General features: G+C 39.6%; 1 protein-coding gene across 2 annotated transcripts in view; it reads left to right on the forward strand.

The window, feature by feature from the left end:
• LOC145361797 (myosin-9-like) overlaps positions 1 to 19,218 on the forward strand; it is a 158,990-nt gene that overhangs the window by 62,250 nt on the left and 77,522 nt on the right. The window contains exons 4-8 of one of the 2 annotated variants that reach the window (XM_080217776.1): positions 9,199 to 9,226; positions 13,785 to 13,878; positions 14,209 to 14,229; positions 17,671 to 17,763; positions 18,395 to 18,458. In XM_080217776.1, the coding sequence (XP_080073902.1) occupies positions 9,199 to 9,226; positions 13,785 to 13,878; positions 14,209 to 14,229; positions 17,671 to 17,763; positions 18,395 to 18,458 (300 nt within the window). The remainder of the gene's footprint in view (positions 1 to 9,198; positions 9,227 to 13,784; positions 13,879 to 14,208; positions 14,230 to 17,670; positions 17,764 to 18,394; positions 18,459 to 19,218) is intronic. The other variant, XM_080217777.1, reaches the window with a different exon arrangement.

Below are 19,218 nucleotides of genomic sequence, written 5' to 3' on the forward strand. Positions count from 1 at the left end.
TGTTATTCACTCAATCCATTATAATATTAAAGTTTTCATTTATTAGTGCCACAAATAGGCTTGCATTAACATTGCAATAAAGTTACTGTCTTGCACAAAGCTCAAGGACACTTCAACAAACTTGTCATAACTCTTTGACTTACCTAAAATGACACATAGGAAAATTTACAGGTTTGATTAGGGATGGTTTAATCTGTATTTTAATTACTTTGTGGCCAGCAAATCACATGTTGTTGTTCCCTGAGTGTGAGAGTTTCTTGTTATAAAATGCAGAATGCGAATGGTGCCTATTTTGAGCTGTGGTGTATGGCAGCGTAGTGTATGGCAAAAAGGACATATTTGGATAAGAGTATTGAGGGAAATTAAGCAAAAACTATTTTAAATTGAGTTGAAGTAGAGAATAGCCATGATCTGATTGGTGGAATATACTTAAGGGTCTGAATAGATAACTTGTGATCTTTCTCTCCTTTGAGATGGTCAGATTAAAATACTGCTATGCTTTTATTCTGTATAAAGTGAAACCATCTGCAACTTGGTTAATTATAATGGATGTTTAGCATTTAAATTAACATTGATCAATTGAACTTGAATCTGAATGAGTCAGTCAACCCTGACTTAGCTTGCTTTTGGTATTTTTTCAACTGATGTCACTAGTTTTCCACAGAAGTGATTTAATTACCATTGTCCCCCTTTTAAGGAAATAAAAAGATGGACTTTGTTTTCTTTTGTTCTATAGTAAAACCAGATTAAATATTTATTTCCTATGCCCTTCATGATTGCTTTAGACTTACTAAAACTGCAGCACCCCTTTGCCTAAACCTTGGATCAGTTTCACTATTTTTCATACTGCTGTTAGTGGACAGCTTGATAACATTGTTTCAAGTGATGACTTCTTATTGCGATTGATTTGGTGAGATGCACTTTTTGCTGCACTGTAACCCAGCCTAGTGAAAGTGTTTTTTTTAACTAGCCTCAAGAAGTCTATGGCATTTTGTTTGTTATTCCTGTTAAGTGCTTTGCAGTTTATTTTCTCAGGTACCCTGGATGCACCAAACATCATGAAGAACTTGTCTTAGGACATGTTTCTTTGCAGACTACTCAATTGATATTTTGCGAACTGGTCATAATGTATCTGAAAGTGTGTTGCCTGACTAATTTACTTGGTGTAGCCAAACCAATCCTGTGTGCACTTGTAGCAAGGATTTTCAAGTAGCAATTGGAAGTAGGAACTTTGTGGCTTAGGTCAATTGTTGTTGCCCTTCATTCAGTTTTGTAGATGCTTTCCTCTCTCAGCCTCCGATTTGCCTTTTGAGATTGATTTAAGCTCCTGCTTTCAAGAAAATTTTTGGTTACACTTTTTTTACACTCCAGATGGGTGGGAAGACAATGCTCCACTGTAATGCCTCTGACCTTGATAGAAAGCTTTAACTTGTGTTCGAATTCAGGATTAGCAGTCAAAGTTGAATATGCACTGGCAAAAGATTTGTTAGCTGAGCAACAGATATATTTGAAGTGGGTATACTGAAGCTGCATGTGCTGAAATATTCCCTTCTGGAGGTGAACAAAAGGGAAATGTTTTTTCATTTGAAAATATTTCTTTGAGTGGAAGTTCCCAATCGACACATTATTATTTTGATCCCCTGTTAAGCAGGTTACCTTCCTTGTTTCTGTTGCTATTTATGACTTTGAAACAAGCTATTCTAATTGAAGAAGATGAAAAAAAGTGCTATAAAAATCAGGTGCTGGAAAAAAGCAGCAGATCTGATAGCATTTTAAAGAGAAATGTATCAAGTCCGATCTGACTTTGACTTTTGCTTTGATTTGGAGATGATCTTGGATGACTTCAGTTCTCTGTATTTCACATGGCCAGATTTGTGTTCTCCACGTAGCAATATGGGTTAATCTAAAATGTAGCTTTTATGCCATTGTTTTATTTTTTGTCATGTAACCTGTCAAATGATTTCCATTGGCAACATTACAATTTTAGTTAACTGTTTTACTATTGGGGAAGATGCAATCAAAATGAATTATCAGCCTAAATACAGATGTGCAGATTGCTTCAGAAATGCTGATAATTTGTCTTTACTGTAGTAATAGAACATAGAACATAGAATATTACAGCGCCGAACAGGCCCTTCGGCCCACGATGTTGCGCCGACCAGTTACAAAAACAATGACCCACTAGCCTATACCAATCCCTTTTCGTCCATAAACCTATCCAGAGATCTCTTAAACGCCCCCAAACTAGACGCATTTACAACTGCAGCAGGCAGGGCATTCCAATCCCTCACCACCCGCTGGGTAAAGAACCTACCCCTGACATCCGTCCTGTAGCTACCCCCCCTTAATTTAAAACCATGCCCCCTCGTGCTAGCTTTCTCCATCCGAGGAAAAAGGCTATCACTATCCACCCTATCTAAACCTCTAATCATCTTATATGCTTCAATAAGATCCCCTCTTAGCCGCCTTCTTTCCAACGAAAACAACCCTAAATCCCTCAGTCTCTCCTCATAGGACCTCCCCACCATACCAGGCAACATCCTAGTAAACCTCCTCTGCACCCTCTCCAACGCCTCCACATCCTTCTTGTAATGCGGGGACCAGAACTGCACACAGTACTCCAAGTGCGGCCGCACTAGAGTAGTGTACAGTTGTAACATTACACTGCGACTCCTAAATTCAATCCCCCTACCAATAAACGCCAAGACACCGTACGCCTTTTTAACAACCTTATCTACTTGATTCCCAACTTTCAGGGATCTATGTACACACACACCTAGATCCCTCTGTTCATCCACACTATTCAAAGTCCTCCCGTTAGCCCTATACTCGACACATCTGTTGCTCCTACCAAAGTGAATTACCTCACACTTCTCCGCATTAAATTCCATCCGCCACCTCTCGGCCCAGCTCTGCAACCTATCTAAGTCTCCCTGCAGACTATGACACCCTTCCTCACAATCTACCACACCTCCAATTTTGGTGTCATCAGCAAATTTACTAATCCACCCAACTATACCCTCATCCAGATCATTAATAAAAATTACAAACAACAGTGGCCCCAAAACAGATCCCTGAGGCACACCACTCATAACTGTACTCCATGATGAATATTTACCATCCACCACCACCCTCTGTCTCCTATCTGATAGCCAATTCCTGATCCAACTTCCTAGATTACCCACAATCCCATACATCTGCATTTTCTGCAGAAGCCTACCATGGTGAACCTTATCGAACGCCTTACTAAAATCCATGTATACCACGTCAACTGCCTTGCCCCCATCCACCTCTTTGGTCACCTTCTCAAAAAACTCAATAAGGTTAGTAAGGCACGACCTACCCGCTACAAAACCATGCTGACTATTTCTAATCAATTCATTACACTCCAAATAACTATAAATCCTATCCCTAATAATTTTTTCTAAAACCTTGCCCACAACAGAAGTAAGACTCACCGGTCTATAATTCCCGGCAAAGTCTCTGTTCCCCTTCTTAAACAATGGGACAACATTCGCTATCCTCCAATCCTCCGGGACTACACCAGAGACCAATGACGACCTGAAGATCTGAGCCAGAGGCTCTGCAATCACCTCTCTAGCCTCCCAGAGAATCCTAGGGTAGATCCCATCCGGACCAGGGGACTTATCTATTTTCAGCCCCTCAAGAATTTCCAGCACATCCCCTTTATCAACCGTAATACTGTCTATTTTACACCCCTGCAACCCAATGTCCTCCTCAGCTATATTCATGTCCCCCTGCGTGAACACCGAAGAGAAATATTGGTTCAATACTTCTCCAATCTCCTCCGGTTCCACACACAACTTCCCCCTGCTGTCTGTAACTGGCCCTAATCTTGCCCTGACCAACCTTCTGTTCTTGACATACCTATAGAACGCCTTAGGATTCTCCTTAATCCTATCAGCCAAAGTCTTCTCATGTCCTCTTATAGCCCTTCTCAACTCACTCTTCAACTCCCTCCTAGCCAATCTAAAGCTTTCTAGTGCACTATCTGAGCCCTCCAATCTCATCCGAACATAAGCCTCCTTTTTCTTTTTAACCATCGACTCAACTCTTTTAGTGCACCACGGTTCCCTAGATCTACCAAATCCACCATGCCTGACAGGGACATACCTATCAAGGACTCGCAGTAGCTGCTCCTTGAAAAAACTCCACATTTCAGACGTTCCCAGTCCCTGTAATCCCCTAATCCAATCCATGCTTCCTAATTCACTCCTGATAGCCTCATAATCGCCCTTACCCCAGCTAAAATTGCTGACCCGAGGTTCATGCCTATCTCTTCATCATGCCTATTCTCTAATCATAGAGAATTTTAAATTTATTTCAGAGATATTGAAAAAAGGTTCCGATGCTCTCACTGAATGGGATGTATTGAATAAAAATAACCAGTTTGCAAACAAGCTTTGACCTGTTAGGATATTTAAAATATACTGGTACTTCTAGCTAATTGCAACTGAAAACATTGCATCTGAATTTGCTTTTTACCAAAAAGCTGATACTATGTTACTATCTGCAGAGCTTTGAATTATACATGTTTTGTATCTGGCTGGGGATGAAAAGGGAAATTGTTTAAGACCTGCTCTTACCTCATATGAACTTGGAATCAAGTCCCACCGCCTTGTGATAAACAATTTGCACACAAGTTTGCAAGTGGAGTTATGTTTTAAAAATTGAGCTTCCATTATAAAGTTGGCTTAATCTTAAGTTCTTAACCAATCTAAACTTGATACCCTATTCCCATTGTGTTTGTGTGTTGGGGTCAGAAGTTAGCCAGGGTACCTGAAGTAGAAAAGGGGATGCTGAATTGGATGTATGTTTTTTATAAAAGTAGTAAGAAGTCTCTCATCTCTTTACCCTGTGCCTGATGCTATCTCCATTCACATTGTCTGCATTTTTAAGAATTGAATAGCAGGTTAGCTGTAAACACTTGCATTCTAATCAGTATTCTGTAAACTGTGTGTGCCTTGTATATGCTCTGTTTGAGACCAGAACACTCCACTCACCTGATGAAGGGGTAAACCCTGAAAACTTGTGGGTGAAGGATAGGCGGGAGGAAAAAGGGGGGGGGGGGGGCGTAGCTCTGCTGATTAAGGATAGCATCAGGATGGTAGCAAGGGATGATATAGAAACAAAGAACAGAACGTGGAATCGTTGTGGGTAGAGATTAGGAACAGCAAAGGGAGGAAGACGCTGGTGGGTGTCGTCTATAGGCCCCCGAATAATGATCTGGAGGTGGGGCGGGCTGTTAACGCGCAAATAAGTGCGGTGTGCAGGAATGGGACAGCCGTAATTATGGGGGAATTCAATCTGCATATTGATTGGTCGACCCATGTTGGACGCGGTGGGCTCGAGGAGGAGTTCTTGGAATGCTGCCGGGATAGTTTCCTTGAACAGTGTGTGTTGGAGCCGACGAGGGAGTGAGCTATCTTGGATCTGGTGTTATGTAATGAGGCCGGTAGAATTAGGGACCTTGCGGTGAAGGGTCCTCTTGGGGAGAGTGATCATTGTATGGTGGAATTTCTGGTGCAGATGGAGGAGGAGAAAGTGGGTTCCCGGACTCGCGTCCTTTGTTTGAACAGAGGGGAGTACGGTAGGATGAGAGAAGAATTGGCGAATGTGGACTGGGGGAGCGCATTGGAAGGTAGGTCTGCTGAGGAGCAGTGGAGGATCTTTAAGGAGATCTTTCTTGATGCTCAGCAGAAATTTATTCCGATGATCAAAAAGGACAGTAGGAGGAGAGGTAATAAGCCGTGGATAACGAAGGAGGTGAAGGAAAGTGTTAAATTAAAAGCGGAGGCGTTTAGAGTAGCTAAGAGCAGTGGGCGAGAAGAGGATTGGGAGAGGTTTAAATGTCAACAAAGATTGACAAAGAGGTTGATAAAGAAGGGTAGGAGAAACTATGAAGCTGGGCTAGCGCTTAATATAAAAAAGGATAGCAAGAGTTTTTATAAATATATAAAAAGGAAGAGGCTGGCTAGGGTGAACGTTGGACCCTTAGAGGATGAGAAGGGGGACTTAGTGGAAGGGGATGGGGATATGGCTGAGGTCTTGAATAACTTTTTTGTTTCTGTCTTCACGGAGGAGGACGTGAATAATTTGCCGGGTGTTAGCGATGGAAAGGTGGTAGGACTGGAGGGTCTCAATGACATTACTGTTACTAGAGAGGCGGTGCTCGACAGACTGGAGGGGCTGATTGTGGACAAGTCGCCAGGACCGGATGAAATACATCCGAGGGTTCTGAAAGAAATAGCGGAGGTGATAGTGGATGCCTTGGTTATCTTCCAGACGTTGCTGGATTCCGGGGAAGTGCCGGAAGATTGGAAAGCGGCTAATGTTACGCCGTTGTTTAAGAAGGGTGCCAGGCAAAAGGCAGGGAATTATAGGCCTGTTAGTTTAACGTCTGTTGTAGGTAAAATGTTAGAATCCGTCATCAAGGAGGAAATAGCGAGGCATCTTGAGGGGAATTGCTTGATAGAGCAGACGCAGCACGGTTTCATTAAGGGGAAGTCGTGTCTGACAAATTTACTGGAGTTCTATGAGGATGTGTCTAGGGCGGTGGATAGAGGAGAGCCGGTGGGTGTGGTCTTAATTTTCAGAAGGTGTTTGACAAGGTACCTCAAGAGGTTATTGCAGAAGGACAGGGGACATGGAGTTGGGGGTAGGGTGTTAGCATGGATAGAGGACTGGTTGTCAAATAGGAGACAGAGAATGGGGGTCAATGGGTGCTATTCGGATTGGCAGATAGTGACTAGTGGAGTGCCCCAGGGGTCGGTGCTGGGGCCTCAGCTATTTACCATTTATATAGATGATCTGGAGGAGGGAACCGAGTGTATGGTGTCGATTTGCTGATGACACCAAGATTGGTGGAACGACAAATTGTGCGGAGGGTGTGGAGAGTCTACAGAAGGATCTAGATAGGCTGGGCGAATGGGCCAGGAACTGGCAAATGGAATTTAATGTTGGCAAGTGCGAGGTGGTCCACTTTGGTAGGAATAATGGTAGGAAGGATTATTACTTACGTGGAGAAAAACTGCAGCAGGCGACGGTGCAGAGGGACCTCGGGATCCTTATGCATGAGTTGCAAAAACCCAGCTTGCAGGTGCAGCAGGTGGTCAGGAAGGCGAATGGGATGCTGGCCTTCATCGCGAGGGGGATTGAATATAAAAGTAGGGTGGTCTTGCTGCGGCTGTATAGGGCATTGGTGAGGCCGCAGCTGGAGTACTGTGTGCAGTTTTGGGCGCCGTACTTACGTAAGGATATTTTGGCCTTGGAGGGAGTGCAGAGGAGGTTTACTAGGCTGATGCCGGAGTTGAGGGGGTTGAGCTATGAGGAGAGGCTGAATAAATTAGGCTTGTACTCGTTAGAGTTTAGAAGAATGAGGGGAGATCTCATTGAGACGTATAAGATGATGAATGGGATGGATAGGATAGAGGTGGAGAGACTCTTCCCGCTCAGAAAGGACAGTAGGACTAAGGGGCACAGCCTCAAGATAAAGGGGGGGCGGTTTAGAACAGAGTTGAGGAAGAATTTCTTCACTCAAAGGGTGGTGAATCTCTGGAATTCTCTGCCTGTTGAAGTGGTGGAGGCTGCCTCGCTAAACATTTTTAAGACGCGGGTTGATGGGTTTTTGATAAGAGAGGGGATTAAGGGTTATGGGGAGAGGGCGGGAATGTGGAACTGAGCCACGACAGATCAGCCATGATCTTATTGAATGGCAGGGCAGGCTCGAGGGGCCAGATGGCCTTCTCCTGCTCCTATTTCTTATGTTCTTATAATGGGAATTTAGAGCTGATAAATTTTGAATATTAAATAATACAAATTCCATGAGTTTAAATTAAGAGCAATATAGTTGTTAACCATTTGCTGTATTTTTTTTAATGAGAATCATCAAGGCATGTTATAGTATTCAAAATATTGAGAAGTTTGGTAAAGGTAATATCAGCCTTTTAGGAGTGATGAGCACTTCGTTAGTAATTAAAGGTGGTCTCTGGCACTCCAGCATAATTGTCAAGACTGTCATTTTTTGGGGCCATTATAAGATGAGCAACTGATTTGCCCATGTCATCCTGGAAACACAGCAAAGAAGCTTCTGGTTCACTGTCTTTTTGCAGTCAATGAGAAGGACAAGGGATAAATCACAATCTCAGAAGTGCCTTTATGAATTTTTATTTTTAATGTGTACCTGAGGAAACGCATAATGAAAATTGGGGTAGTTTTTGCAGCAGCTGAAGTTGGAATTGTGGAAGTTGTTTTACGATGTCAATGCATTTGACGCATGCTCAAACTGCCACAGAATTGATGCTGTTGTGTTTTTGCTAATAATTGACAGAATCTAGATGCAATACATGTCAATTATTTACCTTAAAGGAACACTGACACAAATGCACATCATTCTGATCAAGGTGAAAAGTGTACCACTGCTGGGGAATGGAGCATTTTCTTTTCAGAACTCCAAGGTCAATTTCAGATATCAAGCACTTTGTTTTGGTCCAATTTGATGTAGTTAAAGCTCACCTTTTTATTCCCAGTTTTGTGGGAACACACTTCTGTTTCAGTATAGCCTTTTCCATTTGCCACACCAATTTGCCTTCAATCCACATTGCAATTGTCCAATTTTAAAGCATTTTTTGACCAGTAGGCTCATGGATTGAGAGGATCTTTGATAACGAACAGAATTTCACCTCTGGGTTAGCTATGGTCTGTGTTAAACTGTGCTACTTGCCTATTATGTTTCTCAATATCTGTGACAAAAATAATGCTGTAGCAAATTGGGTATACTGCAACTTTTATTTTCTACCTGGATAATCAGAGAAAAGCTACATTTAACCACTGCAAAATCTGCAGGTTTTGGACCTTTTTAATATATACCCTTTTCACAGTAACTTTTTTAATGCATCTATGTTTGGAAAAGAATCTGAGTAGCAAATGGCAGTTTAAGATGAGAAACTAATACTATTTTCTGAAAAGTACTTGTGGGCAATTGCTTGAAGAGCCAAGCTGAGAACTGCTTGTTGAGTTTTAAACTTTCTACATGGTTGCACTAAACGATTCCACTTTAAGAATCCTATAATTTTTGGCAGCAATATTGAGGTGAGTTGCCTCTGAAGGTAGAATGGGAGAACAGATTAAAAATGTGGAAATAATACAGTAATAACATGTTGGTTTGTTTCATTTCAGATCGTGAAGACCAGTCAATCCTGTGCACGTAAGTCATCTTTTGTTCAGCTTTTATCTCAATGCATGGTCATTATAAGACACTTTCATTGCATTAAGTTTCCTAAGAAGCCTCTTCCAGTCTTCTATCTTGGAAGGAGTGAAGTTAGGCTACAGATCTTGCCAGCTAAAGATGCAATTTACACTAAATAAAATTTATTATACTGTATTACCTCTTAACACATTCCCACATAAATGCCTTATTCTAAACTTGCTTTTGTACATATTGTTCCAAACAATAGTAACTTCCAAAGAGTAATTCTTATATGCTTATATTAGCCATGCAGTGTTGCCGTATTTGGTTGTTTTTGGATCTGAGGAAGAATCGTCAATGTAGATTTAAAGTTGAGGATTATAACATTTGGCAATAATCTGGTCTTGAAGATTAAACTGAACGTAACAAATATGTGCTTCGTAAAGCTTTTTGACAGGAAAGTTAAAAAGCAGTAAAATGATCCAAGGCACCACTGGGCAACTCGTTGGTATTGTAGGACAAGACTTGAATTAAGAAGCCTTTTTATTCTAGGTATGTACAGAAAGGCAATGTTATATGAAGGCATACAGCATACTTGCCTCCATTGGCCAGGGTATTGAGTTTAAAAATTGGCAAGTATGTTGACACTTTATAGAACCTTAGTGAGGCCGCACTTGGGATATAGTGTTCAATCCTGGTCACTACACCACCAGAAGAATGTGGAGGCTTTAGAGAGGGTACAGAAAAGATTTAACCAGGATGTTGCCTGTATGGAGGGCATTAGCTATGAGGAGAGGTTGGAGAAACTTGGTTTGTTTTCACTGGAATGACAGAGGTTGAGGGAAGACCTGATAGAAGTCTACAAGATTGAGAGGTGTGGACAGAGTGGCTGGAGCTTCTGGAAGAGCGCAACCATCGGACCCATTATTCTTGACTGAACCAAATTCAGCCTCACTTCCTCTACAATGGCTCTCTTAAAGCCCACGTTGTGCATCTGAGCGATTACCACAGTTGCCCCCTTGCAGGAATCACCAGGAGTACCCTATAAATTTTCCCCCCCGAGACCTTGTAATTTTTATATTTGTGATCTAATCCAGTTGTCCAAAGGGCCTTCAACTATGTAGTTGTATTTGAGACTTCTATGGCCACCTTCATCATCTTTATCTTGGACTTCCCTAGCAGGCAGATTTTAGCTCATTTTAGGAGTATAATTTTTAGTCATGAGATAATATGGGTAAGGTTATCCATGGCAGAAAAAAAAATGCAAATTATTACCTAAATGGAAAGCAGATTCAAAATGTGTCTGGGCAGGGGGATTGGAGTATCTATGTTCATGAATTGCAGAAAGTCAATGTGCAGCTGCTGCATGTAATAAAAATGGCAAATGAGATGTTGGCATTTATTGTAAAGGGACTGGAGTATAAAGGCACAGAAGTGTTGTTGCACTTGTAAGGGGTGTTAGTGAGATGACATCTGGAATATTGTATCCAGTTTTGGTCTCCTTATTTGAGTAAGGATTTGGTGGCATCAAAGCAGTTCAGAGGAAGTTCACCAGATTGATTTTGGGGATGAAGGGGTTGATGTAGTGAAGAGAGGTTAAACAGTTTGGCCTTGTACTTCCTGGAGTTTAGGATGAGAGTGGATCTGATCGAGATATATAAAATTTTAAAAGGGATTGATAAAGTAAATGTAAACCAAATGTTTCCTCTTTTGGGGGCAATCTAGAACTAAGGTCACAGGTATAGATTGTGAGGCAGTAGATTTAACAATGAGATGAGGAGCAACTACTTCTGAGGGTGGTGAATTTGTGGAACTCACTGCCCCATAGTGCGGTGGAATCGGAATCATTGGCTTCAAGAGGGAGGTAGACATATTTCTAAAAAATGGAAAGAAGCATATAGGGGACAGGTGGGGAGGTAGATTTGAAACTGGCGAGAGATCAGCCATGATATGATTGAATGGTGGAGCAGGCTTGGAGGGCTGAACTTTCCTACTTTTGCTCCTAATTCCTATGTTCCTATGAGAAGTAGTATAGAGTCAGATTTACAGCATGGAAACAGGCCCTTCAGTCCAACTTGTCCATGCTGCTCTTCTTTAAAACCCTTAAGCTAGTTCCAATTGCCTGCATTTGGCCCTTATCCCTCTATACCTATCTTACCCATGTAACTGTTTAAATGCCTTTAAAAAGACAAAATTGTACCCGCCTCTACTACTACCTCTGGCAACTTGTTTCAGATGCTCAACATCATCTGTGAAAAAACTGCCCCGGGCCCTTTTTATATCTTTCCTCCCACCTTAAATCAATGCCCTCTAGTTTTTAGACTCCTACCTTTGGGAGAAGATGATGATGATTATCTAGCTGATGCATGCTTCTCGTTTTATAAACCTCTATAAGATCAACCCTCAGCCCTCTATGCTCCAGAGAAAAAAGGCTCAGTCTATCCATTCTCCTTATAACTCAAACCATCAAATCCTGGTAGCACCCTAGTAAATCTTGTCTGCACTCTTTCTAGTTTAATATCTTTTCTATAATAGGGTGACCAGATTCCAAGTGTGGCCTCACCAATGTTTTGTACAACTTCAACAAGACATCCCAACTCCTATATTCATTTTCTGACTAATGAAACTAAGCATGCTGAATGCTGCCATCATCACTCTGTCCACCTGTGACTCCACTTTCAAGGAGTTATGAACATGTTCCCCAAGATCTTTGTTCTGTAAGTTATGTTTCTGATGGAGCCTAAGATAACAAACAGAAGACCGTCTGTAATTACTGCAGATGCTGAAATCTGAAATAAAAATAGAAAATGCTGGAAAATCTCAGCAGGTTTGACAGTATTTGTGGTGTCACAACAACTAACGTTTCGAGTCTGGATTACCAGGTCTGACACAAGTTCTATCATATCAGACCCTGTATTAGACTTGAACTACTGAGTAAATTTACATAGTGACACTCTTTTTGGTCTGGGGATATTGTGGCATAGTGGTAATATCACCCTGACTAGTAATCCAGAGACCCAGGCTGGCTTCCTGGGGACAGGTTCAGATTCCATATTAGCTGGTGGAATTTAAATTCAATTAATAAAAATGTGGAACGGAAAGCTAATCAGTTAAACAACTGGATTATCTTTAAAATCCATCTGATTCACTAATGTCTTTTAGGTAGGATATTTGCCATCCTTATCAGGTCTGGTCTACGTGTGACTCCAGAATCTCAGCAGTGAGATCGACTCTTGTGTCTTCTGAAATGGCCTAGCAATCACCTGGTTCAAAAGGAAATAAGGATGACAACAAATGCTTTGTCACTGACCCACATACCATGAAAGCATATTAAAAACAAGCCTTTGGTTCATCTATCAATATTCAAATTTATCCTGATTTACATTTTATTGATGTGTTGCACACTAGATAGCCAGGTGGTGAAGGATAGAATTGGAGTCTAATCTTTACACGCATCTATTTATAGAGACACACGTTACAAACACATACATCCAAACTATATGGGCACAAGTGAATATTCAGTGAGTGTGCATCCTTATTATAATCAAGCAGCCAATTAATAAACAATTAAGAATAGTAGTTGAATTTATATTTGGAACCTATTAAGGTTTCTTGTTCCACCATCTGAAAGTAATTGGTTCCATGTACATGCTACTGTTTAACATTTTTCCTGCGTTCCTTAATTTATAAGTCTTGATTGTGCAGTCACTGAACAAATATAATTTTGCAATCAATGTGCTAACCTGTATGTGAAGTTAATTTTTCAAATCAAGAAGGCATATGACCTGCTCGCCTTCATTGGCTGGGGCACTGAGTTGAAAAATTGGCAAGACACGTTGCAGCTTTATAGAACCTTAGTTAGGCCGCACTTGGAATAAAGTTCAATTCTGGTTGCCATGCTACCAGAAAGATGTGGAGGCTTTGGAGAGGATACAGAAAAGATTTACCAAGATGCTGCCTGGTATAATGGATGTCAGCTACGAGGATGAAGAAAACTTGGCTTGTTATCACTGGAATGATGGAGGTTGAGGGGTGACCTGATAAAATTCTACAAGATTGAGGGGCATGGACAGGGTGGAATAGTCAGTTACTAGGGGGCATAGATTTAAGGTGCGAGGGGCAAGGTTTAAAGGAGTTGTATGAGGCACACTTCTTGCACAGAATGTGGTGGGTGCCTGGAACTTGCTGTCGGGGGATGTAATAGAAGTAGACGTGATGGTAACTTTTAAGGGGCATCTGGACAGAAGAGGGATATGGCCCCTGAAAGGGTAAGGGGCTTTAGTTCAGAGGGGCAATGTGGTTGGTGCAGGCTTGGAAGGCCAAAGGGCATGTTCCTGTGCTTAATTTTCTTTTGTTCTGCAATTTTGTCTTCAATTCCATGAAATGTTTATTTCTTTTGAATTATTTTGTATTTCTCAAAGATGAATTGATATTACTGCCACATACCAAAAATATATTTTTAATTAAGGGGTTAGTCTAAATTATGGATAACTTAATTATTTTTGAGATAGTATCTTTTCATTAGACTAGGTGAAGCACTTTGAAACTATTAAAATATAAATGTATTTCTTTACAGTGGAGAGTCTGGTGCTGGTAAGACAGAAAACACCAAGAAAGTGATTCAGTACTTAGCTCATGTTGCTTCATCGCATAAATCTAGAAAGGAACAAGTAAGTGCCCTTTGTCTTAGTATGCTACTCGATATTATTCATCAGAATAGAGTCACTGGTCATTATTTATAATAAATCCTTTTTAATCTGTGTGGAATTCATTTGAAACATACAATACTAAACATTGTGATCAGTCTCTATATTGATTATAATTGCCCTGTTTCCTTTTAAAAAATTACCCTACTTAAATTGTAATTTTGAATCTATTGTAGCATAACATTTCGTACTGCCTTTCAGGCTGTTAAGTCCCTTTAACAAAGTAAATGCTTGAAGAATTCTTACAGATTTTTGCATGCCATTGATAACACTTTCCCCCTTCAACATTTGCAGCAGTCTACGGTGTTAGCATACGTGAGTGGGTTATTATAATTTGATTCGCATATTCTGCACTTTTTATGCGTTTATATACAGATCTGATAGCTGTTTGGGGAGTGGTCTTTAATTGGTTTTTGAAATTGATTTCTGGATTAACAAGATCTCTTTTCCAGGATGTGAACTGCTCCCTGATTGAGCAAACTGTTGACATTGGAAAAATGTGATAGTTTGTTCCTGTTAACATGCATTTTCTGCTGAAGCAGTGGAACTAGGTAAAATGATATTCAATGCAGGTTAAATTCTGCAGTGATTGTCCAGCTATAAATTTTGGTCTGAACTGGTATCCAGTTCCTACAATGATCTTATTGCCGCCAGAAAATAAAAATGATTAGTAAAATTTTGTTTAGTCCAATTTTAAATCCTAGTCCTAATTAATATTGGCACTGTGGTTCTGGACGTCACTGCAACAATAAATGTCTACAAGCTTAGTCATTTTGCTGGCAAAATGTCCAGGTATTTTAGATGGTTTTGGGGAGCAAGTTACAGCTCAGATCTGTATATTGTTTATGTTGCATGCTTTGGGTGTAAAGGTGGTGTAAATGTATCTTGAAACTTTTGTTAGAATTTGAGATTATTCATAACAGGGCATTTAATAACTCAAATGGAAAGCAGCTTATCCTGAGAGTATCTAACCCTTTCCAGTCTAGAAACTTGACTGGGAGCTCTCTGGCACCCAGTTTTCAAAACCATCATTCAACCATCAACCTTCCGCACAGTTTGAAATTATGGAAACCAGTACCACATTGTGAAATTGTGTATCTGTATCGAAATTAGGCATTTCCTAACAAATGTAAATGTCATTCCTCAGCTTCGTGACTTGTGATTTTAACATTGACCTATTTGTTTAAATTGTAATTCCATTATATAGATACGTAAATTAGGTTGGTTAATTAATATAACTGTGGGCACCCAATGAAAAAGTTTTCTATTGAAAACATTTTCCTTTTCAAAAAAAAATCCAGTATATTGCTTTCTTATCTTTTGGTGCAACTGCAGTCAAATTGTCTATTTTTAAAAACTGGTGCCTTCTGGTCAGGAAAGGGTTATTTTTCCTCACTTTTTAAATGGGAAGTAAGATTGTGGGCATCTCCAGTGTAAATCCTTCAAATTATTGAGTTTATCCGTCCATTTAATAATCTAATTATGCTTGTTTAAGTTCAAATTTATGTTGTCAAATTAATATTGATCAACTACTTTTCAGTTGCTCCAAGACAAAAGTCTGTTCAATAATTAGCTCTCAATTGATCTATTTAAGCACCAATAATGCGTAACACAATATAGGATCATAGTATTTTAGTTTCTTCCAGAGGTTTCATTGGTTCCTGACGACCTTTTCAAAGTGGAAATGTGAATTTTTAAAAATTCCTTAACTTCTAGCTCTTCAGCTTTTAAATCCATTCCTCCAAAGAAATGGAAATCGTTAAGAATTTTGGTGTTAACTGAAACTTGAGTGCTCTGTGTCAGGCTAGGTTTGTCATATAGTGAATACCAGTCTTGCTACAAATATGTGCAACGATTTGTCCAAAATACAACTTTGTGGCACTTCTAACCATGTGCTGTTAGTCATGTGCACATCTTTATGTAAAACTCAAGTCTCATTCAGCATTGTAGAGCTGGAAAGGTACTTGGAACCTCAATTGATATAATTACCAATTCAGATGAAGTAATTTTGTTGTGGAAAATGATTTTGCATCTGAACTGTAATGCTTCTAATTATATGGCATTATTTGCTTCCAAATGTCAAAATTTCATTTCTGCAAATTTATTCCACTAGAGAAAAAAGAATTAGTTTTTGGGCTTATTTAAACAAGGATACTTTTCAGCTCTATTAGACTGAGCAGTTTCCATGTCTTGCTTGTCACTTGCCTAACTTGGCACTAATGCTAAAGAAAGCTACTGACCTATTCTAACAGTGTTATAAAAGGTGAAATTGATCATTAGTCAGTGTTCTTCAGTGCGCATATCAGAAATATGTGAAAATGGCATGGTTCAAATTAAGCAGCTATGTTGGTTTCTTAGTGTGGTAACCCATGTTGAAACCCTAGGTCATATTCATAATTTTCCATTTACCCACAAACAGTCTTAAATGGCAATTGGTGCTGTATTTAAGGAAACCGAGTGAAGACAAGCATCTGAATCCCAGTGCTTCCCTGTTGTGAGGAGGCTGCCAATTTTTTCATTAAGAATATTTCTTGGCATGGATCAAGGAAGCCCTTTTAATATCCATCAAGCAAGTACATTAGTGCTCCAATTGAAGAAGCTTTTATGTATATCTCAATTTACCCCATTTTAAATGGGAGTTGAAAAACTTGTATGCACCTGATCTCATCACTCAATCTGTGGATATTCTTGCGAATATGCTGGATTATTGAGAACAAATATTCTCTGGAGCCAAATTAAACTTGTATCAACATTTTGCCAGTTGCAAAAATCTGTGGTTACTTGTTTCCCTTGCTAAGATGAGGAATAATAAGTAACAGTGTGCTTAGTGAACACGTGGCGTCTTTAAATGTGATATTGTTAGGTGCCGTTGTTTCTGGTTGTGACTAAGTGTAAAATGGTATATGTATGCATGAATTGTCGAAGGGTGATGGTAAGTGGAAGTCCTATAGGCCTTTCAAGTAATTGATCAGAGCTTTGGACCTTGATGTTACAAATATCTTCAAAAAATTGTGTAGATTTGTCATGAAGGACGGAACTTTTTGAACTCATTAAACAATGCAAAGTAACTCTTCCATTTTGTTTTGATATAGAAAATGTCTTGGTACATGCCTGTAGCATGGTACAAGGCAGAACCTTGCTGTTCAACAATTAAGTCTGTTCACATTTTGTTCTGTCGCTTACTTTTTAGGCCCCTGATCAACCTGCTTTAATCTTGGACATTTGCTGTTGCAGATCCATCTAGTGGAAGGGAGGAGATTTTTAAGGATAGTTCTCATGGCAGGAAATTGACTAATGTCTAATTATGACCATTTAGTCTTTATTTTCTTTGTCTCCCCCCCCCCCCCCCCCCCCCCCCCCCACCTCATCCCTCCATTCCCTGATAGCAAGCCACTTTGGAAAAGTTGCCTTGAAGAAATTATCGGCTTGTTGTTTTTAGATTAAATGGTGCTTGTGCCACCTACAGTTTTGTTGTTGTTTCTTATGAATAAGAAAAATTCTTGACTTTTTCCAGATGGTCTGTCTGGGAAAATACTCTATTACCGGATAAATATGTTTGCGTTACATTTCAGGGTGACCAAAAGCATATATTTGTACCCTCATGGCAACCAGCTGTTACTTGTAAAGTTTTTGATGTTGCATCAAAGTCTTCTGCTAATCTGTAAACAATACTTCAAAGTCCTCTCAATTATCTATCCAGTTCTGTTTGCAAAGCACATATTCCAATAACTAATCGAAGTACTGCTGTGATTGCAGGGAGAGCTTGAGAGGCAACTGCTCCAAGCCAACCCTATCCTCGAAGCCTTCGGCAATGCAAAAACTGTGAAAAATGACAACTCTTCGCGATTTGTGAGTAAAGAAAAATAATGCCTGTTAAAACTGGTGAACTGCAACATGTCCCTGGATTTTTGAAAATGATTTTCTGGGATATGGGTGATACTGGCAAGGTCAGCATTTGCTGCCCATCCTTAATTGTCCATGAACAGTGTGTCTTGCTAAGCATTTCAGAGAGCTGTTAGAAGTTACTGACATTGGTCTGGAATCACAGACTGGGTAGATGGCAGATTTTTCTTCCCTAAAGAACATTAGTGAATCAGATGGGTTTTTACAACTATTATCATGATCACCAATAAAGGGACTAACTTTCAATTGTAAATTTATTAACTGAATTTATTTTCCACCTGCTGCTGTGGTGGGATTTGAACTTAGTTCCCCAGAGCAGTGAGGCTTCGGATTGCTAGTCCAGTGACATGATTATTAAGTCACCAGCTTCCTTACGTTAAGCTGCTAAATAATTAATTTATAACTGGTTGTATAATTTTTTTTGGTTTCAAAACACCCTTTGTTACAAATGTGTTGAATGAAAACAGAACTACTGTTGCTCCTTGAAGTTTAGAAGAACAAAATAATTTCTATTCAATGTGTCTATTTTCTTACGAGTGTTTAACTTGTAATTTTGTTTAACTTATTTTTAATACAGGGAAAATTTATTCGAATCAACTTTGATGTGAATGGCTACATTGTTGGAGCCAATATTGAAACTTGTATCCTTTAGTGCTATGAAAAGCCACAAAAGCATTCTTCACTACACAAGCTTGCCTTAACAGGGTTACTTGAAATGGAATGTGAACATGTTAATACATTGCCCAATATAACTTGATTTGATGTTGTGAAATTTGACATGCCTTTGCTTATCTAGGATTTGAAGTTTTATTCTCAGCCCCAACATTTTGAAATGTTGGCATGGAAATTATTCCTGTCGTTCAGTAGAATTTTTGAGTTGCCTATTGATACCATTAGGTACATCAGACAAAAAAGGGGGTCTGGTGGTGGAAGCAGAAAAGAATCCTTTTTTATTAGCTAAATTGGTTATTACTTTACTCCATTATAACTCATTGCTGGAAAATCTAATCTTAAAATCAGAAAATTGATCTGGAATTAATTTTAAAAAGTAGTGCTTGCATTTAGTGAAGTAAAAGGCAAGAATGAGAAAAAGGCTAGCATTTACCAATTATGAAGAAACAATCACTCAAATGGTGGAAGATCGGAATTAACTTAAATGGAAATGGGAACGTAAGGGAAGGAAATTAATCGGCGATTGTAAGTAACTACTGCGGCTGATGAGAGAAAATTGATAGTTATTCAATACATCAGGAAAAGAGTTAAGTAGTTACAGGAGATTTTAATTATATAAAATTGAAGAATGGAATACAAGGGCAGGGTCAGTTCTTGAAACAGGCCTTATGAGATTTGATGAATGAACCATGTCTTTTGTTCTGCAGTTCATTATCTTGTCTGTTCCGC

This window comes from Carcharhinus amblyrhynchos, chromosome 35, assembly GCF_965287045.1.
Source record: "Carcharhinus amblyrhynchos chromosome 35, sCarAmb.v2.hapA, whole genome shotgun sequence".
In the NCBI taxonomy this organism is placed as follows: Eukaryota; Metazoa; Chordata; class Chondrichthyes; order Carcharhiniformes; family Carcharhinidae; genus Carcharhinus; species Carcharhinus amblyrhynchos.